Source organism: Podarcis vaucheri (assembly GCF_965113315.1).
Source record: "Podarcis vaucheri genome assembly, chromosome: 15".
Lineage (NCBI taxonomy): Eukaryota > Metazoa > Chordata > Lepidosauria > Squamata > Lacertidae > Podarcis > Podarcis vaucheri.
Genome location: NC_138753.1, coordinates 16879650 through 16906864, shown reverse-complemented (window position 1 = coordinate 16906864; position 27215 = coordinate 16879650). Strand labels below are relative to the sequence as shown.

The 27215-nt window shown below is 46.3% G+C and overlaps 1 protein-coding gene across 4 annotated transcripts in view; it reads left to right on the top strand.

Annotated features, from left to right (window-relative positions):
- PITPNM3 (PITPNM family member 3) overlaps positions 1 to 27215 on the top strand; it is a 77051-nt gene that overhangs the window by 22123 nt on the left and 27713 nt on the right. For all 4 annotated transcript variants that reach the window (XM_082201374.1, XM_082201373.1, XM_082201375.1 and 1 more), the window contains 3 exons: positions 5599 to 5691; positions 12842 to 12949; positions 17747 to 17794. In XM_082201374.1, coding sequence (XP_082057500.1) covers positions 5599 to 5691; positions 12842 to 12949; positions 17747 to 17794 — 249 coding nt within the window. The remainder of the gene's footprint in view (positions 1 to 5598; positions 5692 to 12841; positions 12950 to 17746; positions 17795 to 27215) is intronic.

The following is a 27215-nucleotide window of genomic DNA, read 5'->3' as shown; positions in this document are numbered from 1 at the left end:
GATTTGAGAATGGTATGGGTGCAATATACTCCGAACAAAAAGCTAAGTTGATTGTAAATAATGTAATAACTGAGGAACTTAAGATAGAAAAAGGAACACGACAGGGGTGCCCAATTTCCCCATTGCTTTTTATTTCGGTCCTGGAGGTGTTGCTGAACATGATTAGAGACGACCAGCAGGTTAAAGGTGTAAAGGTCGGAACCAAACACTATAAGTTAAGAGCGTTCGCAGATGACCTTGTTTTGACCTTGCAGGAGCCAAACACTAGTACAAAAAGAGTGTTGGAAATAATCCAACAATTTGGACAGGTAGCTGGATTTAAATTGAATAAACAAAAAACTAAAGTCTTAGGGAAAAACCTAACAGATATGGAAAAGAATAAGTTTCAAGAAGAGACAGGTCTGACGGTGGTTAAGAAGGTGAAATATCTAGGGGTTAATTTAACATCTAAAAACTTGAATTTGTATAAGGACAACTATGAAAAATGTTGGTCAGAAATTAAAAAGGATCTAGAAATATGGTCAAATTTGAGATTGTCAATGTTAGGCCGAATTGCAGTGATTAAGATGAATGTATTGCCTAGAATGTTATTTTTATTTCAAACTTTGCAGATTATTGACAAGATGGACTGTTTCAAGAGGTGGCAGAAAGACATTGCGAAATTTGTCTGGCAGGGCAAAAAGCCCAGAATAAAATATAAAATTTTAACAGATGCAAAAGAAAGAGGGGGATTTGCCCTGCCGGACTTAAAATTGTACTATGAAGCAGCAGCATTCTGCTGGCTGAAAGAGTGGATGCTCCTCGAGAATACAGATATCTTGGACTTAGAAGGTTTCAATAATGCATTTGGCTGGCATGCATATCTATGGTATGACAAAATCAAAGTGCATAGTGCCTTTAAAAATCATATTGTAAGGAAAGCGTTGTTTAATGTTTGGATGAGATATAAAGATCTGTTGGAAAACAAAACCCCTAGATGGTTGTCACCCTTAGAGGCTAAGGCCCACAAGAAACTTAATATGGAGGTCGGATGGCCAAAGTATTGTGAGATCTTAGAACAGGATGGAGAGAAACTGAAATTAAAGAGCCATGAAAAATTAAAACCCAAAGTACAAGATTGGCTCCACTATTATCAAATAATGGAGGTTTTTAAACAAGACAGGAAAATTGGCTTCCAGGTGGAAAAATCAAAACTTGAGACAGAATTGTTAGAACCCAATACTAAGAATTTGTCAAGAATGTATAACTTGCTGTTGAAATGGAATACACAAGACGAAACAGTTAAATCAGTTATGATTAAGTGGGCACAGGACATTGGTCATAATATTATGTCTGCTGACTGGGAAAGGTTGTGGAACACTGGTATTAAATTTACGGCATGTAGTGCTTTAAAGGAAAATGTGATGAAAATGGTCTATAGGTGGTACATGACTCCAGTTAAGCTAGCAAAAATTTACCATTTGCCTGATAACAAATGTTGGAAATGCAAGGAAACTGAAGGTACTTTTTATCATCTTTGGTGGACATGCCCGAAGATTAAGGTTTTCTGGGAGATGATATATAATGAAATGAAAAAGGTATTTAAATATACCTTTCTTAAGAAACCAGAGGCCTTTCTCTTGGGCATTGTCGGCCAACTGGTGCCAAAAAAGGATAGAACTTTTTTCATGTATGCAACAACAGCAGCAAGAATACTGATCGCAATGTATTGGAAGACACAAGATTTACCCACCTTGGAAGAATGGCAGATGAAAGTGATTGACTATATGACATTGGCGGAAATGACGAGCAGAATTCGTGACCAGGGAAAGGAGACTGCGGAAGAAGACTGGAAGAAATTTAAGATTTATCTTAAGAACTATTATAAACTTGATGAAGTTTAGAATGTCGAGATTTTACAGAGAGAAAGGGTTGCAGTAATATAAGATTAGATTAAGAAAGGACTATGATGAATTAGGATCGGAAAAAACATTTATAAGTTGCTATAAAATTTGGGCATGAGGATGCAGAAAGGGGAGGTATGGGGAAGTCCGAGGAAAGAAGTTTATGAAAGGACATTTTGAAATTATATATTTTTGTTTGTCTGTTTTTCTTTTATGTTTGTTTGTTATAAAAACTCTTGTAAAACCAATAAAAATTTTATAAAAAAAAAAAAAACATTCTGGACTCCCATTCAAATATTCATCCTCTTTCTTTCATTGAGTTTCTTCTCTCTCTTTTTTGCACACTCCAAAGGAGACATGGTCTTAAGATAGAAATAGGCTGAGGACATAATAGAGTCCAAGTTCCTTGGTGATCAGAGACCCAGACATTCTGCTTCCACACTGCAAGGATTCTCTTACCCCCTACAGGTGGGGGGCTGAAGGTGGCATTGGCTTTCAAGGCTGGGGAATGCAGAGGGCAAGCGGGCGATTCAAAGAAGCACTGCTGGGAGGGAGGCCTAAACATTTATCCTCATCAGGCGCAGCACTCAATTAGTCGAGGCTTCGTCAGCTTAATTTGAAGGGGCTCCGTGTGTGTCTGGGAACACTTAAGGCTAAGTGGACTTTATTCAATGGAGCCAAGCGATTAAGCTGAGTTCTGTGCCTGCCAGGCAAAACGGTCGAGATATTGGATCCATGACTGCCGCATTCATTAGCCATAATTAGACAACTTGCATTTATAAAATCCTATAGGCATTAAGTGGGCTTATCAGGAGGAGTGGGAACAGTGAGGCTGTCGGAGGAGGAAGGCTACCTAATGGCTGGCCTGGCTCTGCCAATAACGGCATTGGGGCTTCTTGGGGGAGTTTTCAGATTTCCCCTTGCATCTGCTGAGTCTCTGAGCCCAAACACGATGTTTGTTTGGCCTGTTCCGGTTGCAGGGCTCTTCTTAGTTTCTTAGGATTGCTAAATGGAGCCTCCATGGACAGAGCCGGTCTACCTTAGAATGGTGGAGAACAAGACTGGGTTTCCCATTTGGCCACTGTGAGGGCAGGATCCAACAGGCTCTTCCTATGGTCTTAGGACAAGCTCTGAGTCATGTCTGATCTACTGAAGGAGGTGGTAACTGAAATGTTTTTCTCCCAGAGTGTCATATATCTGCCTTGTTAGTCATCCTACTTAATCTACAAGCATTTTTACCTCTTAGCTAAAGAGACTCCTCCAGTGATTTGCAAGAATCATGCATTGCAAGCCACCAGAGGGCTTTTCAAAGTCTTGCACAGATACACACCTAATAAATTCTAAGCAGGAATGAGCACTGTTGCCCGTTTCCAGAGAATTCTGACTTGCCACAGTGTTTGCACACAAGGGGTGAGTTGTTGGCTGTGGAGATGATAAAAGATTCATCTTCTTGGCGGCTCTTGCTGCTTTCCTCCTCTGATGATTGTGCTTATTGTACGAGTAATGATTTGCCCCTTGTTTATTTCTTTGGGTGCCTGACGTTTGGGCTGGAAACCAAACTTCCAAATCATATACAGTGGTGCCCCGCAAGACGAATGCCTCGCAAGACAGAAAACTCGTTAGACGAAAGAGTTTTCCGTTTTGGAGGTGCTTCGCAAAACGAATTTCCTATGGGCTTGCTTCGCAAGACGACAATGTCTTGCAAGTTCCTGCTGGTTTTTTTCCTCCCCCCCTTTTTTAAGCCTCTAAGCCGCTTATCAGCTGATCCAATCAGCAGATAAGCCGCTAAAAGCCGCTAATAGCACTAATAGCGCTAATCCGCTAATCCGTCAATGGGCTTGCTTCGCAAGACGAAAAAAACGCTAGATGAAGAGAATCACAGAATGGATTCTTTTCGTCTTGCGAGGCACCACTGTACATTAATAGAGGAGAAGCCAGCTTGGGGTTCGAGTTTCTAGCTGCCTGTATTGTTTGTTGCATTTATCTCCCAACTTTTTCTCCGAGGAGCTCAAGGTGGCATACATAGTTTGTCCTCCCTCCTCATTTAATCTTCACAACAGCCCTGTGAAGTAGGCTAGTCTGAGAGGTGGTGACTGACTGGCCCATGGTCACTCAATGAGCTTTAGAGTTGCTTCCAAGCTCCCCCCCTCCCCTGGGCTGCCTTCCTTTTCTGGGATGAATGTGTAGAACAGATGCAGAGCCTGCTGGATCAGGCCTATGGCCCACCTTAGCCCAGCATCCTGTCCTCACAGTGGCCTATTGTGGGAAACCGGCAAGCAGGATCCGAACACAAAAGCCCTTTCCAGCTACTGGTATTCAGATGCATGGCTGCAGAGCAAAGCCATCATGGCTAGTATCCATCAATAGCCCTCTGCTCCCTCTGCTGAGAGCCAGTGTGGTGTACAGTGGTATCTCGCAAGACGAATGCCTCGCAAGACGAAAAACGCGCAAGACGAAAGAGTTTTCCGTTTTTTGAGTCATTCCGCAAGACGAATTTCCCTATGGGCTTGCTTCGCAAGACGAAACGTCTTGCGAGTTCTTGAGAGTTTGTTTCCTTTTTCTTAAAGCTGCTAAGCCGTTAATAGCCGCTAAGCCGCTAAACTGTTAATAGCCACTAAGCCGCTAAGCCACTAATAGTCGTGCTTCGCAAGACGAAAAAACCGCAAAACGAAGAGACTCGCGGAACGGATTAATTTCGTCTTGCGAGGCACCACTGTAGTGGTTAAGAGCAGTGGACTTGTAATCTGGTGAACCAGGTTCGATTCCCCGCTCCTCCACCTGCAGCTGCTGGGGGACCTTGGGCCAGTCACACTTCTCTGAAGCCTCTCAGCCTCACTCACCTCACAGAGTGTTTGTTGTGAGGGAGGGACGGAAAGGAGATTGTTAGCCGCTTTGAGACTCCTTAAGGGGAGTGAAAGACGGGATATCAAGTCCAAACTCTTCTTCTCTTCTCTTCTTCTTCCTTCATGAATCTGTCTAATCCTTTCTAAAAGCAATCCAAATTGGGAGCCATTATGCCCTCCTATGATTGTGAGTTCCACATTTTAACTCTGTGCTGCATGAGGAAGAGCTTTCTTATATCTGTCCTAAATCTTCCAGTGATCTTCTCTGGACATGGTGGGCACTCTTAGGTGTCAATAAGTGATGAAATGGTAGCAGTTTTACTCAGTTGATTGATAGGTAAATCTGGGTATATGAAAAATGGGGGGAGGGGAATCCACCTAGTCCAGAAGTGAAAAAGTGTCCTTGGGGATGAAGGCTTGTTTTGGATAAGGGGCACCTTATTGTTCTCACATGTTCATGATTATTATGTGAGCATTTACACCCCTGTGTTCAGCCAACAAGACTCCCAGAGTGGCTTACATACAGTCACTTAAAACAAAGCAATCCCGTTCTCCACAGGTTTGCTATATAAGAAAATACAACTTGCAAGGGAAAAGGCACAGGAAGGGCAGAGGGGGAAAAAAAACTTGGGTATCAATTCTTAAACAGCTGCTCTCATGTGGGTGGGTGAGCAGGATCCTGCCTTTCATATGGTGCTTGATGTTTGCTGTTTCTGTAAGTTCATATATGAAAATAAGTTTAATTTCACCAGGCTGATTAATTGGGAGCACTTTTCATAGCAGATCAAAATGTTTTGTTTTGACTCCAGCATTGCAGCCAAAAATCTGTTCACTCCTCTGACTTTTTTCTGTTTGTTTGTCTCCTTCTGCAGCTGATTTACGCCGGTTCAGCGCTCAGTGGCCCATGCACGGGATCCTGACTGACTCTGTGGAGAGCTCTGATGATGAGTTCTTTGATGCACGAGGTTGGTGTTCATTATGCTTACTGCCAGGCATCCAAAGTGTCTCTCAGGGCATCGTCCCCTTGCTCCGTTTCCTAGAGGCCTTTGGTGTTTCCACTGTCGGGTTCCTCTTGGACATCCTCTGCAGCCTTAGGCTGAGTCAGACCACTGGTCCATCCAGGTCAACAATATTATCAATGAAAATAATAAAAGCAGAAATACTAAAAAAACCCAACCCAAAGCAAAACAGTGTGGTATATCTGGCCAGTGCAGTACTTAAGACCATTAGGAAAGTCAATTTTCACATTGTGCTTTGGAAAGGGAGTCCTATGTGACTGTATTTCATAGAATCATGGAATTGTGGAACTGGAAGGGACCATGAGGGTCTAACCCAGTGTTTTTCAACCACTGTTCCGTGGCACACTAGTGTGCCGTGAGATGTTGCCTGGTGTGCCGTGGGAAAAATTCAAAAAAAAATTTTTTTTTTAAAAAAAGTCAAATTTTCGCCCGCTAGGCGGGCGCCGGACTGTGTCCACCCTATTTTCCATCCATCCTTGGTGGGGATCATATTGGATGGGATCGGATGAGAGCGGACAGGCGGTCCGCTCTCATCCGATTCCCCATAGAGAGCAGCGGGGCTCTGACATCTCCCTCTCCGCACACCGTGGTGGTGTGCCTCGTGATTTTTTTCATGAAACAAGTGTGCCTTTGCCCAAAAAAGGTTGAAAAACACTGGTCTAACCCTCTGCAATGCAGAAATTGCAGCCAGAATCCTTGAGAGGTGGTCATCCAAACTTTGTTGACAAACTTCCAGTGAATTGGAGTCTACTATCCTCTGAGGGAGTTCATTTCACTGTTGAAGAGTTCTTCCTAATGTGTAGTCAGAATCTCCTTTCTTATCATTTGATTCCATCAGTTCAGGCCCTCCCCCTTGGAGAAAACAAGCTGGCTCCTTCTTCCCATGTGACAGCCCTTCAGGTATTTGAAGATGGTTATCATGTCACCTCTCGGGTCTTCTCTAGGCTAAACATCCTCAGCTCCCTCAACTGTTCCTCATAAGGCTTGGTTTCCAGGTCCTTGATCTTGCTGGTCTCCCTCCTCTGCACATCTTCCAGCTTGTCAATGTCCTTTTAAAACTGTGGTGCCCAGAACTGGCCACAGGACTCCAGATGTGGTCTGACCAAGGCAGAATGCAGTGGTACTATGATTTCCCTTGATCTAGACACTAGATTTCTGTTGTTGCAGCCTAGAATAGCAGTAGCTCTCTCTTTTTTCTTTTTCTTTTTAGTGCTTCATCACACTGTTGACTCATGTTAAGCTTGTGGTAGATTAAGACCCCTAGATGTTTTTTGCATGTACTGATGTGAGAAGCCTTGAGGCCTTGTGAGTGTCTGTGTTGGGGGGGAGAGCTCTCCTTTCTCGGCTATCTGACATATCCATTGTGCAAGGAAGACTCCAGAATAAGGAGCCTCTCCGGTACTTTTCCCCTTCTCTCGGGAAGGAAAAATGCCCCCCCCTCCAAAAAGCCCTTCTGCAAACTTAAAGTCCTTCCTTCTCACAGCAGCTCTTTTGAGGCTGCCCTTGCCAAACGTCCCACTGCTATTTCTGGAATTGCTCAACAACATCTATAATTTAAAAGCACCGATGGCATCTTTCCCTAGGCAGATGCCTGAACAGAGGCCCACCCGGGCTTTCCATGGAAACTAGAAGTACACAGTGACAGGAATGCTGTCAATATTTTGATGTTTCAAAAGACTCTTTTCCGTCAAATATTATTATTACAGTTCATCAGCGGAAGACAGTAATAGTTGCATTAATAAGGACTGGGTGTGATGCAGGGTTCCAGTCAAATTTTATTATTTGATAAGGGAGGACAAATGTCCTAATCTGGAATAAATGCCAGTGGGGGAGACAGTTGTGTGTGCAGCCCCCCCCCCACACACAGATTACATCTCTGGTGCAATCAGCCCCAATGCCAAACTGAAAGAATTTCTGGCCCTATTGATGGCTATGCTCTACAGCCACATGCTTCTGAATGCCCGTTGCTGGTGTGATAAGAGTTTTAAGGTCTTAGGGCAGATTTTGTTTACAACACTGGAACCCACAGGAGGGGAGAGGGCGCTAGTGCTCCCGTCCTGCTTGTGGGGTTTCCAGAAGAGGCACCTGGCTGGCTGCTGTGAGTACAGGAAGCTGATGGAAACAGGCCATTGGCCTGTTCTAGCCAGTTCTTTCTTATGATTACAGGCTGTTTCCAAGCTGGGTCTTGGCTGTGAAACACCCATGCTGTGTCTGCTCAGTTTTTGTGGGGCATCCGCATGATGCAAAGGTGCCGACTCCTAGGAGCTGAGGCAGTTTTGGCCCCCTGAATACATTTTTTGAGGGGACTGGGCTGCCTCAATATTCAGAGGGTGACACATGTTGTCAGGACATTGTGCAATGTTGCATGTGTGATGTCAGGACATGCGATGTGCCGGTCCCTCCCCCCCTCCCGATCCTCTGGAGAAGCTGGTGACACTTTGAAGAAAATGCCATTCTTTCAGGTTCTTCCTGTTCTTCCCCCACCCCAGAGTTTAGAGGATAAGACTGTCAGCAACCACTAGCCATGATGGTCGTGCTCTGTCTCCGCGGTCGGAGGCAGGATTGCTCTTGGTTGTATGGTTCCCCAGTGGCGCCTCCGTTGAATGAAGGGACTCTTTGAAGAGTGTTGTAAACAAAAATCTGCCCTTTTCCCCTTACGGGGTATCCAAGAGCCCATATAGAGTCCTTACATAGGTTCCCTATAAGACCTCAAAATTCCTATCACAAGAGCCTTATAGCAGGGGGTCCCAACTCACCCAGCCTCCTGTCCTCAATAGCAGACAAAGCCACTTCCGGCTTGCCCAGGAGGTGGGGTTGCGGGCTTCACGCCCACCCCTCGTGAGCGGGGGCTGGTCGCAGCCCCCGTGAGAGCAGGGGAATCCCGGGTGGGCCTGCCCCCCAGCCAGCCAATCGGCTGGCTGGGGGGGCGTGGCCTGTCCTATTTAGGGCCGGCGCGGAGGGGGCTCGCCCTCTTTTCTCCGGCTAGCCCTCATGTTTTTTCCCACCCTCCCTCCCTTTAAGTGGGCTTTAGGTAGGTCTTTGACTTTGCTATGGACTTCGGTCTGTCGCCGCAAGGGGCATGGTAGGAATTTTTCCCAATTGGCAATTTTTAGCCTTTTGGTTTTTCGCCTACCTCGTAGCAACTCGTCACAACTTCTCGGCACTGGCAGTAGGCATTGGTAAGAAGGGGTTAAGAGGATGTGTGTGGGGGAGGAACGTCATCACCTCCCCCCAGTGACCGAAGGGTGGTCCGTTAAAGGACTCCGGGGGGCGTGGCCCTGTCCGAAGCCTATGGAGGTGAGGGCCAAAGGCACGCCCCAGAGCGGTGACCCAGGGGAGCTCCTAGTCGACGTGCCTCGGCAGGAGACTCCCCCGATATAGTGTTAACCCTTCCCCGTGTCTCCAGCAAATGGGCTGGAGCCAGATAGTCGTTAGGACCAATGCCTAAGCCAATGCCTCTCATTCCTGAATTCAATAAAGTTGTGGCCTAATTCACCCAATTAACCTTAAATTATGGTGTCTTGTGTCTTTATTTATCCTGGTGGGGGGCGGGAACTCACCACGCAACCAGACTCCCCCAAGGGAAACCTGCAAGCAGACTGATATTTGAGCAAATGAAACAATCATTGCATTTCTTTTCTCAAGGAGGCCTTGAGCTCCTTGCAACAGGTCTAGCTGTTGTCCTTGGGTGCTGGAGCCCAGCTGCCTTCTGTTTTTCTTCTTCCTCTTCTGAATTTGCAGCTGCATGAGATTGGAAGGAAAAGGGGTTCCCAAGTCCTCATCCCTTTTCTGCCTTCCTTGCTGCTGACTCTTGAGCGGCGAACACAAAGGGCCTAGAGGGGTTCCGCTTCCAAAGTGGCACTTTCTGGCTTCGAAACACCTGATCGGATGTGCAGACATTTGCCTCCTTTTAAAATCTTCCCCAAGTGTTGGGAAGGGAGGGGGATCCGTCATCCATATTCATGAATGCAATGGCTGAGATGGTGATAATTGCAGCAGGAAGGAAATGCTTTGGGCTTGGTAGAAAAACCACCCAACGGAGGAGTCAGAGATTTGCCTGGGATGAGGCTGCCTTTCCGCATTGTTGCCTCTTGGAGACAAGCCAGGCCCAGGATGACGAAGAAGACAATTAACGGGGGATTTTTCTTGTTGTGTTTCGTTATGTAAATAGCATCTTTGGAGAAGCCTGAGCTGCTGGGTGGTGGTGGTGGGGGGCAGCATGGTGGTGGGGAGAAGTTAAACTCTCCTTCTCCCAGCCATGGGTCCGACAAATACCCTCTCAGAAGCTGTTATTTACCTGTTAATGAAACCTTTCATTGGCACCAATAGAGGAGGAATAATAGAACCAGTGAATTGTCGAGTTCAAAGGGACCACAGCATACCCTCCAACATTTCTCTGATGAAAATAGGGACATCCTATTCCATAACGATGGTGATGATGATGATGATGATAATTAATTAATTAATTAATTAATTAATAATTCTCTGGGTAGCTTCCAACACACAAAAACATAATAAAACTATATAGGGCTTCTAAAGGTTAAACTATAGAGCCTAGGGCTTGCCAATCAGCAGGTTGGCGGTTCAAATCCCTGCAACGGGGTGAGCTCCCATTGCTCGGTCCCTGCTCCTGCCAACCTAGCAGTTTGAAAGCACGTCAAAGTGCAAGTAGATAAATAGGTACCACTCCAGCGGGAAGGTAAACAGCGCTTCCGTGCGCTGCTCTGGTTTGCCAGAAGCGGCTGGCCACATGACCCGGAAGCTGTACGCTGGCTCCCTCGGCCAATAAAGCGAGACAAGCACCGCAATCCCAGAGTCGTCCGGGACTGGACCTAATGGTTAGGGGTCCCTTTACCTCTACCTTAAAGGTTGTATAGTTATCTCCTTGGGTCTGGGGGTCACATAACTCCATACCCTCCAACATATCTCCCATGAAAATAGGGACATCCTACCATACGCTCCAACATTTCTCCTTAGGGACGTCCTAAGGAAAAGCAGGACCTTCTAGGATCAAATCAAAAACTGAGATGGCTTCTGTAAATTCAGGATGTCCCTGGAAAATAGGGACACTTGGAGAGTCTACCACAGAAGTCATCTAGTTCAGCCCCCTGCAATGCAGGAAGTGCAGCTAAAGAATCACTGACAGATGCCATCAAACCTCACCTTAGAAACCTCCAATGAAGGCGAGTCCACACATTCATTGGGAGTTTGCTGTCGAATGGCTTATACCCCCAGAAAGTTCTTTCTAATATTTAGTCAGAATAACCTTCTTGTCATTTGAATCCAGCAATTAGGGTCCTGTCCCCTGGAGCAGCACAAAACAAGCTAGCTCCATCTTCCATGTAGCAGCCTTGCGGTATTTGAAGATGGCTCTGATATCACCTCTCAGTTTCTCTTCTCCAGGCTAAACTTGCGCAACTCCCTCAACCATCAGTGTGTTGTAAACTCGCCTCCTCAGTGTATCAGTCTAAATTGCAGTTTGCACACAATTGATGGTAGCAGCCTTGAACTTCAATAAAGGGGGATAGAGATCTATTTATTTTTAATTCAGGGGAATGCGTCTATCGTACTTAATCCTCTATTAACATCGCCGTCTCTTACAAATTGCACTGAAGTTCAGCCAAGAATACCCACTACAATTAACCCAGAACAGTGAAACGTACAAATGATAACACAACCTGTAACAAATATCCTCAGAGAAAGATTTTGCATTTTATTACCTGTGTTGTTTTAATTAGGGGTAAGGTGCATTGAGTCCTGGTCTGGGAAAACAGTGGGGTAATAATAATAATAATAATAATAATAATAATAATAATAATAGTGCTTCTTCCCCCAAAGCATGGCTGCCCATGTGAATGCCTTGTGAGTGGCACCCAGCTCTGTGCCAGCCTTGCCATGTGGCATCCTCTCTCTAGCGCTGCAGGGCTAACATCCTAAGGGGTGTTGTGAAGGAGACACAGTGGGTGTCTGGGCCTCCTGTTTATTTATTTATTTCATAAAATTTACTCACCGCTAGCTTGCAAGAAGAACTTCAGATTCATTTACGAAAAACAGGTAAAACCATAAAGTTATCAGTGAGAAAAATAAACAGCAATAATTCAGAGCATTCAAAAAGTTAAAATAACAACAGACTGACAAGAGATAAGAGACTCACACTGGCTTTCTAAATATCTGGGTATGTGTGTGTCTTAAAAAGAACCCTTTTAGCAGGCACCAAAAAAACCCACCCCAAAAACAATGAAGGCACCTTCTTGACGTCAATAGGCAAGGAGTTCCAAAGTGTAGGTGCTGCCACTCTGAAAGATGGATGGATTTCTTACAAATGCTGAACGGGTATAATGTGGTACCCATAGCAATGCCAGTTCCACCAACTGAAGTGGTTGAGTCAGCATATATAAGGGATAAGGTGATCTCTTGAGTAAAGTGGTCCCAAATTGTTAAGGGCTTTATATAATAATAGTGTTTTACACATGCAGGGGATGCGGTGATGCTCTTGCTGTACTCTTGCAAAGGATCCTGGAGGAAGAAATTTAAGGAATATTTATTAAAATACAATAATATAATATATATTATTACTATTATTATTATTATATAACATATAAGAGGAAATACTTGCAAGTACTAAATTTGGTTTAGGATTAAATTATGTTGAAAGTATAAGATGATGGATTGAGAATATTATGAAAAGAAAGGAAGTTAGTAATTTGAACAAGTTAACATTATTAGCAGTGGATACTGGAAAATAGCTAAAATGAAATTTAATGGAAATCAGTCAGGAAGGATTTGAGGAAGTCACCTAAAATGGATTGAATTTGGATTTTTAACGCTAAGAAATTTTGAATGTATGTTTGTTTGTGTATATATATCTATATATATAGATATATATATGTTATTTGTTCGTTATTTTGTGTTGTGTTAAAAATAGAAAACTAATAAAAAAATGGGGGGGGAGGTTCCTGGGGGAGACCCTCCACTTTCTGACCCTGTGGCCAGGCCTGCATCCCCACCACGACCTGCTTTAGTCTCAGTGAAACCATCCTGGCTCTCGTATCCGTGCCATTGTGCTGAAACGTGATGCCGTTTTCTCTTGCCGCAGAGGAGGTGGCGGAAGGGAAGAGCGCGATTCTCCTGGGGATGAGCCAGTGGAACTCCAATGACCTGGTGGAGCAGATTGAGACCATTGGGAAGCTGGAGGAGAACCAAGGTAACATTGAGTCACATGCAATGCCCCCTCTCTGCCCCCAGGGTTGGAAAAGTTTCAGAAAAGGGGGCGATCAAGGGGATGGAGCGACTCCCCTAAGAGAAAAGGCTGCAGCGTCTTTTCAGTTTGGTGAAAGGGCAAGAAAGTGGCGATGTGATAGAAGTTTATAAAATTCTGCATGGCGTGGAAGAAGTAGACAGAGAAAAGTTTTCCTCCATCTCTTTTAACACTAGAACTCATGGCCATGCAATGAAGCAGAAAGTTGTGAGTTTCAGGGCAGATAAAAGGGAAGGAGTTCTTCCTGCAGCGCAGAGTTAAACTATGGAACTCCCTGCCACAGGAGGCAGTGGTGGCCACCAAATTGGATGGCTTCAAAAGAGGGTTGGACAAGTTCATTGAGGACAATAAGGTCATCAGTGGCTACTAGAGATGATCTGGTCATGGAGATTATGGAGATGGAGGGTCTATTGATGGCTACCAGCCATGGTGGCTATGCTCTGCCCACACAGCAGGAGGCAGTAATGCTTCTGGGTACCAGTTGGGCACCAGTTGCTGCTTGTGGGTTTCACACAGGCTTCTGGATGGCTGCTGTGAGGACAGGATGCTGGACTAGGCGGGCCTGATCCTAGTAGAGCCCAGGAAAGCTATTCTCATGCTCTTAACACCTGGAGGGTCCCCAGTTGGCAAACGCTGCTCTCATTCTCTATAGCAATTGGGAGCCCAGTTTGATGCTGATGCTGCTCTGTTGCCCGGCGACCAAGGTGGTGTGACGCTCTTTTGCAGCGGCTCCCTGCTCCTCACTCAACAAATCAACTCTCAAAGGCTTCAGCTACAATCTTGCCCCTTGTCTTCCCCTTACCTGCTTCACACCTGCCAGCCCTTCCTAATGTTGAGTCAGAATCTCCTTCCTTGTCATTTGAATCCGTTGGTTTGGGTCCTCCCCTCTGGAGCAGCAGAAAACAAAGTTGCTCCATCTTCCTTGTGGAAGCCCTTCAGATATTTGAAGATGGCTTTATTACATCACCTCTCAGGATTCTCTTCTTCAGGTTAAACATCCCTAAACTCCCTCCACCATTCCTCATCAGGTTTGGTTTCCAGACCCTTGGCAATCTGGCAATCTTTGTCAATTGTGGTTCGAGGACCCGACCCCCGCGATGTGAAATGAATACACAAGGACACATGATATACGGTTAATGGGCATGAAAAGGCCACAACTTTATTGGTTACAGCAGTGAAAAGGTATTGGCTTAGGCATTGGATCTCACAAACAAGTGGTGGAGCCTGTTGATGCTAATCCAACTATAGGCTCCCCCCTGATGTCACCGAGGGTCGTGCTATGGCCTCCCACCAAGCAGGCATCGGACAGAACACACGACTGCCAGATTCCTTTAACGGAATACCCAAAAATTGAAGGCATAGGCGATGGTCACACCTAGCCCTTCGACACACCACAACACATTTTTCCAATGCCTAACCTACCCACCAATACCACAAAAGTTGTGACGATAGCTACGAGGTAGGCGAAAAAACCAAAAAGCCTAATGCCAAATGGAAAAACTCCTACCAGGCCCCCTAGACAACCAGGGTGACCAACCTAAGGTCCATAGCAAGGCCAATGACCTAAGCCCTAACTCTAAGGGAGTGGAGGGTGGGTGACTTGCGGCGAGACGACGGGAAAGAATGAGGCCAGGGAGAGGCTGGCGCCGCAGCAAAAGGCTGCTGAACACGCCCCCTCCGAGGCACCTGGTTGGAAGCCTCCAGAGGGGCGTGGGCGCCAGCCAGGTGAGGTGGAGGCAGGGGGCTACGCCCCCTGCTAGGGGCGGTGCTCGGGCTCCCGCCCACAACAACTCCCCTCTCTTCCAGGGAGGAGAGTCTTTAGCTTAGAATTAGATACCTTTTCCAAGTGATGCACTTCTGATAATAAGTTGCTTTGCTGTTTTCTTGCTCTACAAGCCCCTGTGTGTGTGAATCAACAGATTAGTACCCTAACACAAATTCTGTGCATACTAAAAACCTCCGATCAGTTTTTGGGCTCTGTTTCAATATGCTGGAGAGAGTAGCATTTGCTGCTCTCTTGTCACTGCTTGGGGTTCTTGTTCCTCCTCCTGCTGGCATGTTTGTTAGCTGACTGTCATGGGTTCCGCACAGGCCAGGCAGCATCTTCAAGGCTGCTAAACAGATAATTAGTGGGTATGTGTGTGTTGTGGGGTGTGTGTGTGTGTGTGTGATCTGTTTCACGCTGCCCTTGATGATGGCCAGGATCAAGTGCTTCCCTGCTAATTTATCTCAATCAAGACTGGATGATTCATAGGCTTTCCTTTTTTTCTTTGCTGAGAAAAGACGGTTTCTCTGCATCCCAAGCTTTTCTCGCCTCTTGACAGCAGGCAAGGTGGGGCATGGGGGAAGCAGATTAATCTGACAAGGAACAGAGCCATTTAGCGGGGAATGACAGGGCTGAAAACCTCAGATCTGGCTTCCCTCTGGGAGTTGTGTCGTCATTGCAGTGCAAGCCTCTTAGGGAATGAAGCCTGCAAATGGTGCATTTATCTCTCTTTTGTGTCCCATCATGTGTAGGTTGTGTAATAGCCTATGAAGTCTTAAATCTGGCTGTGAGGTGGAGCAGGATTTTGTTCAATCTTAAATCTGGGTCTTACATCTGGATCTTAAACCGGGCTACGAGGTGAAGCAGGTTCATACTGGCTTTGGATTCTAAGGACCAGAATTTGGTGCCCTTCTTGCTCATAGAGCAAAACAGGGCTGCCTGGGGTCCAGCAAGCATCTCCCAGCCTAATTGACCTTCCAGCTTGCCATAGGGTGAGGGTGTCTTACTCTCTGAGAATGTCAGCCTTCCCTACTCTTGTCAATCTGGGGCAGCACCCTTTCCATCCTTAGATACCCACAAGGTGGAATTGCCTACCAAAGACTAGATAATATTGTGACATTTCTGCTGGAGACGTTGTGCGTGGCAGTAGGGAACTCTCTGCTTGCTGCTAACAGAGCCTGGAAGAAAGCAGCAGGGGAGAGACTAAAGTTTGTGTGTGTGTGTGTGTGTGTGTGTGTGTTTGTGACTGACTGAGTGAGTGAGTGAGTAAATGATAGAATCCCTCTTTCACTTCCTCTGCTTTGCATCCATAACAATGTATCCCCCGAATGTACATATTTCATGGATTTATTTTATTTTTATTTTTTATAGAGCAGAGACCTAAGGAAAGGTAATTGACGCCGTCATAAAAAAGCATGGGGTAATTTTTGATGCAAAAATTACTTTTTGCTATTACTAATAATTATGGAGCCATACTAATCGTTAGTGGCTCCAGTTTGGTTTAAGTGGGCTGTTTTTGGAGCGCCCCACAATAAGAGCCCTGCTGGATCAGGCCAGTATCCCAAAGAGCACACCTGAATGCATGATATGGGAAGCACTCACGGTCAGAGACAGGGATGCTTCTGAATGCCATTTTCTGGAACCGCAGGAGGGGAGAGGGCTCTTGCGCTTGCATCCTGATTGCAAGTTTTCCACTGAGACATTGAGTTGCCCACTGTGAAAAAAGGATGCTGCATTAGCTGGACTGCTGGCCTGATCCAGCAGGCTCTTCTTAGGTTCTTATGATGATGGCCCGTGTGGACCACCAACACTTAGTGGTGTAGTGGTTGAGAGCGGTAGTCTTGTAATCTGGTGAACCGGGTTCGCTTCCCCGCTCCTCCACATGCAGCTGCTGGGTGACCTTGGGCCAGTCACACTTCCTTGAAGTCTCTCAGCCCCACTCACCTCACAGAGTGTTTGTTGTGGGGGAGGAAGGGAAAGGAGAATGTTGGCCGCTTTGAGACTCCTTAAAGGGAGTGAAAGGCGGGATATCAAATCCAAACTCCTCCTCCTCCTCCTCCTCCTCTTCTTCTTCTTCTTCTTCTTCTTCTTCGGGCCCTGGGGTGGTTTTAAAACCACCCAAACCAGTAGCCATCACTGTATTTTGGATGGGTGGTTATCCACTTAATTACACATTGTGCAATAGGGTCCTTTCTTCTGTCTCTCCTGAGCTTGTGTGGCTCTGAGCTGTCTGTTTCTACCCATCCATCCACCCACCCTCACTGCTTCCCATTTGCATCACCCTATCTTTATTCCTCATGATAATTAGTATAATTGTATGGCTTTTCAAGAGTCCCAGTGATGCAACTGCCACATTGGCTTGGGTGGGAGATGGAGGTTAGTGGTGGGGGAGGCAGGAAAGTCCCTTCCTGGAGCAGCCAAGCTTTGTCATGGGCTTGGAAGGTCAGATTTGGAGCTTGAAACTTGGACCCAATGTGGGTGGAATATAGCTCCTTATGGAGCACTTACGGTAGCTCACCATCAGAGGATGATAAGAGGAATAACAAACATGGGTTGGCTCTGTGTGCTCTCAATTTATATCATTTATTAACAATTGTGCAATATTCTCCCTTCCATCTCAGTCATAACAACCACTCTGGAGAAATTATCTTAATACTCTAAACTGAAGAATACACTGTGGATTTGAGCTTAAACTGTCATGTGAAAGATTTTCCAGGTCTGTTTTCATGTCTTATGGATGACTGCATTCACGGCTTAACATCTGTGCATGCATTAGTCCTGGAAGATGACACTTAATGCTTGGTAATTGTTTAAAAACCTTTCAATAAAATTTGTAATAATAATAGTAAAGATTTTGGAGCTTGAAAGTGTCCGGGAGGGAGAGCAATTTGTGGCTCAGCGGATGCAACACAGAGGTTGTTTCCTTGTACTTCGGGCCAGGAGATGCTAACTTTGCCCCTCTTGCTTCCCTCTGGCAGGCGAAGATCCGTCCTTCTGCTCATCTGGGGTCCTGCAGGAAAAACAAAGTGAGTCCTGGTGATTTTTAATTATTTTTTTTAAACCCTCCTCCTCCCCTTTTCCTCCAGAGGGTTCATTCTTATGTTTGAATTTCAAATGGTAACTGGGATTAAACCCATTGTAATGCTCTTTTCTAAGGCCATCTGGAGGTCAAAATCAGATTTTTGTTGAGCCCCTTCCTCGGGATTATGAAGTTGATTATTTATGACTTGAAAGCCATGTTTTGGTGGTTCTGCCTCCCCTTTGGTTTAGGGAAGTTTTTAATGACTGATGTTTTAATGTATTTTTAATCTTTTGTTGGAAGCTGCCCAGACGGGCTGGGTAAAAATATATTATTATTATTATTATTATTATTATTATTATTATTATTATTATTATTATTATTTACAGCCCCAGATGCTCTTTTTGTATTTGTGTGTGGGCGGGCCAGGCTTGAGCATGCACAGGCTCCAAAGCCGCCCCCCCCCGGCACCTTCAGTTAACAAGCCTCTCAAACAGAAAAAGTGGCCCTTGGAGTTTGTGATGTATGGTGTGGGACAGGCCATGGGGCAGGGCAGCTGCAGATTTCAAGACTCGGTGCTCCTCCAGACAATCTGTTTATTGGGTATTTATCCTGAGTTGCTTATGCAGAGGTTAAACTCTGCCTGTCCTTCAGTGAGCATTCATTGTGATTTGTTTACAGGGCAGTTGTATTATTATTATTATTATTATTATTATTATTATTATTATTATTATTGCAATATAAAAAACAAATTTATTAAAATACAGATAATAGAAACAGGACAACACTGTTCAGAATCTTTTCCTTAAAAGCAGTCCATTATCCAAAGCCTGCCAAAATTAAGAAAGGGATAACAGGCAGGCAGGGAGCCCTTTAGCTTCTCTAGGGATGGGGTTCCAAAGCCTGGGAGCAGCCACCGAGAAGGCCCCGTCCCGTGTCTTCACCAAGCGCAGTGTGTGGTTACACATGTCAGAACATTTTTGCACCACTTTGCTCTTGTGGCCAAAGCAGTCCTTGAATCATCAAATGCCACCCTCACTCACATCCCATGTCACCTTCACTCTTATCGTTGTACAAAGCAAAATTCATTACACTCAATCCCAAAGCCAAGCTTTATTGATCTCTCTAACATGAAGGTCCACAGGGAGCTGCTCCGAAACGAGCTCTCTTTGGCTGCAGAGTTGGTGCCAAAGGCCTGCGCTTCTATAAAGTGGGCAGATTGCAGGCTGGGCAGCACTGATTCCGGGGGCTTCCCAGCTCCCACCCCCCTCGCACACCACTTTGCTCTCTCTCTCTGACTCACAGTAACCTGTAAGCATTTCAATCTTCCATCAGGTTTTTCTTTTTAAATATTTTTTTTTATCACTTGCTAATAGGAACCATATGCCCACAGCCGCATGCAAGTTTATTTCTCTTTGACAGATTTGTTGTCATAAACAGCCAGCAACAGTGCAACAGATGGCAGGGAAACGGGTCTGATTTCATCGGGGAATGCGAGAATGACACGCTTCCTCCCCCCCCACCCCCTCCACCCCGGCGCCGTTCGTTAGCATCGGCTTGTTAATTCTCAATTGTTGGCAATTCTTCTCCTTTTAAAAAACAAACATAAGAAGAGCTGAAAAGGACTTTGTGAGGCACTGAGCGATTATTTCCCCCTTCCCACGCACCCATGCATAAGCAGCAGCAAGAATTTTAACCTTCAAGGACTGAGCATTTTTGGGTAGGGTGTGTGGTTTGGAGGGACTCTTAAGAGGGCTGGCTGGAGGGGTGGGTAGGTGGGTGGAGATGCTTTTGACTCAGGGGCTGGATCCAGGCCTGCTGCTCTGGTCAAATGCTTGACTACTCCTTGCAAAGCTATTCCCACCCCTCCCTAGGCAACCAGCCTGCTCTGTCTCCCCTGCAGCCAGGAAGGTCTCTTACAAATGGGCAAATACAGGTGAAACTTGAAAAATTAGAATATCATGGAAAAGTTCATTTATTTCAGTAATTCAACTTAAAAGGTGAAACTAATATATGAAATAGACTCATGGCATGCAAAGCAAGATATGCCAAGCCTTTATTTGTTATAATTGTGATGATTATGGCATACAGCTGATGAAAACCCCAAATTAACAATCTCAGAAAATTAGAATATTGTGAAGAGGTGCAGTAGCTATTCAATCCATAACACCTGCAATGGGTTCCTGTACAACCTTAAGAACATAAGAGCCTGTTGGATCAGGCCAATAGCCTATCTAGTCTGGTATCCTGTTATCACAGTGGCCAACACAGATGCCTGTGGGAAACTAGCAGAAGAACACTCTCCTGTCCCGTGGTTTCCAGCAGCTGGCACTCAGACACAGTACTGCCTCTAGCCATGGAGGCAGAACAATAGCCATCATGGCTAGAAGCCATTGATAGCCTTATTATCACCCATGAGTGTCTGATCTTCTTTTAAAGTAACCCAAATAGGTGGCCTTCAAGGCCTCCTGTTAGAGCAAGTTCCATAGTTTAATAGTACACTTTTATAAACTTCTATCATGCTGCCTTTTACTTGCCTTTTCATCAACCTTCTTCTCTGATGCAGCAGGCAAGGCAGACAATTAGTCCTTGTCCCCCTGTGAAGCAATGGATGCTTTATGAAGTCCAGCTCCTGTGATGGTCTGCAGAAGCAGTAGCTAGGGCTAGGAGGAGGAGCAAGGGGTGGCTGGACCCCACAAGCCTGGAATTCCCAAACCAGAAACTCCAGAGAAGCTCTTTCTTGCATCTGATTCCCTTAAGAGGCTGAGCCCCCTCCCACACCAGCCCCCGGGGATATCCTACGGATGCCAGGCAGCAAGTGACCAGAGCTGGCTCAGGGCATGAGGGCTGCTGCCCCTTTAAGGATATTTGTTTCTCAGAGAGGGAAAAAAGGTCTTCCTTGGAGCTGGGAATTCTTTTGGGCAAGTGGCTCCCTCCAAGAGATCTGTCCGAGGTCTTGAAATCCTGGCAGGCTCTGTCCATAGTCCTGAAAACTTCACTGACACCCCAAAGGGATCTGTCCGTGGTCCTGAAAGCATCGCTCTGTCCAGCTACTGGACCTTGGTTTATCTGCTAATCTTCATCTCAAGGATCATGAGCACCACTTTGGAATGGGCAACTTGCCAATACCAGGTCTCTCCAGACATCTGTGGGTGCTGTCCTTTCCCCAAGACAGGATGTGGAGCAGATCACCAGATATTGTGGAGAGGTCCTGCCTTGGAAGCCAGACTGGCTTTGCCAAAGACCAGGCACTTTGTGACTCCTGTAACTTGTGATGTCCTTCATGTATTATCGCATGGAGGTGGGTGGCTATGTTGTGTTGCTGGACTGTATGAAGACCTGTTACTGTGTGGGCAGGACCAGCTCTTCCCTCTCAATTGTTGCCCAGGATAGGAAGGAATGGCGAGCGGGCATGCTTGCACCTCCACCCCCCCCCCAAATGCTGGGCCTCTGCTATGACTTTTAAAGGGCACCCCTGTTAGCTCTCGATGCTGTACAGTTGACTGCTACTTTCTGCTACGTTCCCAGTCCAGGGCAGGACTGCTGATTCTGCCATCTGCTATGCAAAATGGTCCTCCCAAACCTAGCAGAGAGTAGCTGCATTTGACCTTCTGCTTCCCTCCCCAGGAAATGCGTGTGGGGTCTGGTTTGTTGTTGTTGAGGGCCTCATTCCCTTGGAGGGGTGGTGGTGTAGTGGTCAGAGTGCTGGACCGGTAACTGAGGAGACCAGGGTTCAAATGCAACTTTGATCTCCATGAAGGAAAAATGGAATATAAACGCAACAAATAATAAATCCTGGCAGGGGGCTAGAGCCTTTCTTTCCTCTCCTCCTCCTATCCCTATACCTCCCCTTTTGCTACCTACCTGCCTGAAATTAACTTGAGAGCCATGGGGCTCCCCACTTCTTTCTTCCAGATACCATTAGTCCAAATCTCCCCCTGTAGTTTTTACTATTTTCTTCTCACAAAAAGAGCCTGGCATGTTTCTCCCATGCAGGGCTTTGCTGTGCCAGCCCTGCAGCAGGATCTCTGCTATTGAGTACAGATCCTCCTGGGGAGTTCCTTTTTCCCTTGCAAAGAAAAGAGGAAAACGAAATTCCAGTTTTCCTGGCTGTGATTCATAAGCCAATTTTAGAGCATCTTGTTCTCCAGGGTGGAATCCGTGGCTTGTCCCTGTTTTCTACCTGCTAGCATCCCAGTTGGAGGCCAGGAAGCCTTTGGAACAGGTTCTGAATTGCTCCCTGCAAGTTACATGAAATGGGGAGATGCAATTTTGCCTTTGCAGCAAAGATTAGTTTTCCTATTCCATTCATTGGTGGCTCGAGTTGGGCTTATTTAATGAGGCTGCCCTCTGTTAACTCAACCCCCCTTCTGCCTCTGCATGAAAGGAGAGGGTTTCATTGCGGCAGAAGTTCCACACTGAGCTTAACATTCTCTTGAATTCTTCTTCATGCACTGCATGGTTAAACTGTGGAACTCGCTTCTGCAAGAGTCAGTGATGGCCACCAACTTGGATGGCTTTGAAAAAGGATTGGACCATTAAAGGAGGAGAGGGCTATTGAAAGCTGCCAACCATGATGGCTATTCTCTGCCTCCACAGTCAGAGGCAGAAATGCTTCTGAATACCACAGGAGAGGAGAGGGCTATTGCACTCGGATCCTGCTTGTGAGTTTTCCACTAGCTTCTGGGTGGCCGCTATGAGAACAGGATGCTGGACAAGATGAGTCATTGGTCTGATCCAGCAGCCTCATCTGATCTCCTTGTGATGGTGGAGTAAATGGGCCCCCTTTGGGGGCTCTTCTTATGGAGGTCTATTGTGAGAGCCGAACCTCCATGCCCAGGGACAGTCTACCTCTGAATACTAGGCAACAGAGAACAACTAGATAGTGCTCTTCCGATTGTCCTGCTTGCAGGCTTCCCATACTGGGAATCTGGTCGGCCACTGTGAGAACAGGATGCTAGACTACATGGCCCCCCTTTGGCCTGATCCAACAGGTTCTGCTTACATTCTTATGAGGAGTAGAGGTTTCCCCAGGAAGCACTGCTGCCTCTCAGCCACTCAGATCTTTCCCTCCATGGCCTGGAGCTCTTCTGAGAAATCTTAGCAGAGACATTTTTCTTGTTATCTGCAAATGCCTTAGGAAGCCATGGAGGCAGGTTGCCTGGAATGTGGAATAAGGTCTGTGTTTTCTGATTAAGCACAGTTCTTCCATTTTGGGTGGCGCCATCCCTGTCTAGCTGATTGTTGTCTTGATGGTTGAAGGCTGGCTGTCTAATGTGTTAAGACAGGGAAGCCTGGGCCTTGTCACTCAGGAGGGTTGGGTAGGCCGTGGATGACTCAGCCTTGCTCAAGAGTGGTGGGTGGTGGTGGTGGTGCCCCTATGGGGATTAAATGAGGAAGGGGAGAACCATGTCAGCCACCCCACTTTGATCCTCCTTGCAGGAGAAAGGTAGGGTGTAAATGCAGTGAATAGAGTAGATCAGAACAGGGTTAGCCAATGGAGTGCCCTATAGATGTTCTTGGACTGCAACTCTCATGGTCCCTGACTGCTGGTCCTGCTGGCCGCTGGGAACTGGGATCCAGCAGTAAATTTAGAAGACACCACATTTGTTACCCCTGCTCTGGAGAAGCAGCACAACTGAGGAACGACCACTTACCAGCCAGCATAGGAGTTGCCTGGAGCAGCCAAGCATTCTTGTCTGTGTGAAGAGGGAAAGTTAACTGAGCCTGGCCAGTGTTATTTGAAATAGTAGGTGCTCTTAGTTTGGAGATGGTTTACCTTTGGTCAGGAGGTCAACTCTCCCTCCAGGTCATAGAATTGCAAGACTGGACAAGATGCTGTCCTCCTCTTCCTCCTCTTTTTCTTCCTCCCCGCCTTTCTCGTCTTCCTTGCAGGGCCTGGCATGTTTCAAAGCTTGCCTTGGTTCTTGCCTCCCCAGATCTGTATTGTAAACAACACCAACGCCAACAAAAAAACAACAACCTCTCAAACAAGTCCATATCCAATCAGGACTTTCCCCCCTGCTGTTTGAATGGAGGACTCTCATCCACGTGCTGAGTTCTACCTTCTGCGTGGGATTTTAATTTACCTTCTTTGCTCCCATAGTTTGTATAATGATGTAATTAGCATAACTTGCAGTAATGACAGTATAAAGGCTGCCAAGGAAAAACTGGCGAAAAGCTGGAGCCTCACCTGGGAGCCTCTTTGAGTCCTACTAAGTCTCTTTTATAATTTTACCTCATTAAAACTTCTCCAGTAAACAGAACAACACATCATTTCCCTCATAATCAGCTTCATTCAGGCAGCTAATGAAATCACCCTGTTTTCTTTATGGTCCCCTTCCTTTTCTCTTGCTCTGGGGACCTGCATACAACCTCATCCCTGGTGTATGCTCAACCGCAAGGTCACAGGTTTCTCCTTTTCCGTTGGGTCTGGCTGCACAGTTTCCCCTCCACTTGGATGACAGGACCATTCACAGTCCCCAGCGCACCTTGGAAACAGTCAGTATTCATTGGCTTCCAGGCAGGCAGGCAGGTGATGTAAGATCAGCACCTTGGAGAGTGACCTTGGTGTGGGTTTCAGGACCTCGGCCAGCGACCCTGCTGCTGAGGCAGAACATGCACGTTGCCTCAGCAGCATCCTGGAGCTCTGCTCACTTTTGCCTCTGGTCCTACACACCGCCAGCATGTGAGCAGAATGGAATGTGGCCCTCGGACTGGAAAGAACCCCACACCCATGGTGTGTGTCGGTGGACTTTTAGGGCTTCAGGAGATGTCAACAGGGGCATTTTATTTCATCCTCAAAATTTATACACTTCATTGGAAAGAAGGGGGGAAAGAAAGAACCCAAAGCAGTGTACAATAAAAGGGAAAAACCCCAATAATTTTACTACAGTGGTGCCTCGCAAGACGAAATTAATTCGTTCCGCAAGTCTCTTCATCTTGCGAGTTTTTCGTCTTGCGATGCACGGTTTCCCATAGGAATGCATTGAAAATCAATTAATGCGTTCCTAGGGAAACCGCCTTCAGACCAGGTCAGGGGACAGTCTGTCCCCGGACGTCTTCTGAAGGCTGGGGGGGGGGACAAGGGCTTTTCTTCCCACCCCCAGCATTTTAAAAAACCCCGGGACAGCGGAGGACTTCTCCGCTGTCCGGGGCGATTTAAAAGCCCCTGGGGAGGCAGGCAGGGGGGACAAAGACTTTCGCCCCCTGTCCGCCTTCAGAAGGTGTTCCCGCCCCACCGCCCGGCTTCGGAGCAGCGTTCGAAGCCCGGCGGCGGGGGCCGGTGTTGCCGCCCCGCCGCCCGGCTTCGGAGGAGGTCCAAGGACAGTGGGGAAGACGCGCTGCGCTTCCCCGCTGTCCCGGATATTTCCCTATGGGCTGTCGTCTTGCGAAGCAAGCCCATAGGGAAATTCGTCTTGCGAAGCGCCTCCAAAACGGAAAACCCTTTCGTCTAGCGGGTTTTCCGTCTTGCGAGGCGTTCGTCTTGTGAGGTACCACTGTACTAAGAAAAATCAGCAACCATAATTTAAAACTTCTGAAAAGTTAAAACAACAGTAGACCAAATCCGAATTAAAACTTGCAGTAGCTTTCTGAACATCTGGGTGGGGTTACCTAAAGAGGAATGTTTTCATCAGGCAGCAAAAAGAGTACAGGGAAGGGGTCTGCCTGATGTCAAGAGGCAGAACGTTCCAAAGTGTAGGTGCTGTATATGGTGGAGTTCTTATAAAGGCAGAATGCGTATTATGTGGCACTTGTAGCAGTGCCAGTTCTGCCGATCAAAGCAGTCAAGTGGGCACATGTTGAGAAGGCAATCTCGCAGGTCAACTGGTTCTAAGTTGTTAAGGGCTTTGTATACTAATAGTAGCACCTTTGAGCCTAGCCAGGTACGGAATCGGCAACCAGGTGTGGTATGCTTGCCAGACCTCACTCCTGTCAGCAATCATGCTACGGCATTCTGCACTAACTGCAGCTTCCAGATCAAGCACAAAGGAAGTCCCACACAGAGCACATTACGGCAATCCTGTTTTGAAGTAACCAATGAATGAACTATGGAAAAGTTTTCCTGGGGCAGGAATGGCCACAGCTGTTGAAACAGTCACAGTTGGTAAAAGGCACTTTTAGCTACTGATGCTACCAGAGCCTCCAGTGACAGAGCAACCCCACATTGTGAATCTGCTCCTTCGGGGGGAGAGCAAACCCATCCAGGGTAGGCAACTGAGCAATTTCCCAGACACAGGAGCTTCTCTCACACAGTGCCTCCATCTCGCCAGGATTCAAGCTCGGCTTGTTTCTCCTCATCCATTTTACCCCTGCGTCCTGGCAATGGCCCAGGGACTGCACGGCCTCTACTGATTCATGTCTTACAGAGAAATAGAGCCAAATGTTTTCTGCAATGGATGGTCTTTGGGAACAATCCGCAACTCAGGATTTCCACCTCAAACCAGCTGAATTGCCCTCATAGGCTCATTGCCTGTATGTCCATGTTGATCCTTTGTTGACTGTGGCCTCGGGTGATTCAGCTCCCACACAAAAGGAGTTTCCCCAGGCAAATCCTCACAGCAAGGAACTCCCTTGGTGCCCAGCCACGATGCAAAAAATGTAACACTTTTCTAAGGTGATGTTATTGTGCTAGTCTGCTTTTGAAGTCCTGCATTACATTCTATGACATGTTTACGCCCACTCAACCGCTTCAATAAGCAGAGCTGGCCCTGTTACAAGAAGCCACAAAATACCCATTCTGCATTAGTCAGAAACCCTTATTTTAGTGTTGCAGCGCCTGCACATCTGGAACTCCCTGCCCATTGACGCCCAGGCAGGTGCCTTCACTGTGTACCCTTTTTGATACCTGCTAAAAAGATTATTGTTTAGATAAGCCTACCTAGATGTTAAGAAAGCTGGTGTGTGTTTTAATCTGTTATTAGTCTACCATTATTTTAACTTTTTTTAAAGTATTGAATTATTATTGTTGATTTTTCTTGTTGATCATTTTCTTGTTTAATCTTTTGTAAACCACTTTTTAATAACTATCAAGCCATGTATAAATTTTGTGAAATAAAGAAATAAACGTGAGGTAGTCAAGTGGCCAAAACTGTAGTGGCAGTACGCCCTTCAGAGGGATCGCAGTTTTGAATTCCCCTGCACCATGTTAAAAATTCCCTACATGTAGAAAGCCAGCAGTCAAAGGGGCTGGGACCTCAACCTTTTATCCTGGCTTTTATCTTCTGTCCCTCAGATATCCCACCTCACCCTGTTGCCCATGAGTAGAGCCACTTTGGATCAAAGCACACTTTCTGGGCCAGCACCCTTTTTTTGAGACTGCACGGATTCCATTTTTTAAAATATCCTCTGGAATCTTTTAAACAAACCCTGCCTGTAGAAGACTAGCGCAGCGAAGAGGAAGTGTGAGGAGTCTTCTTCCTCGACAG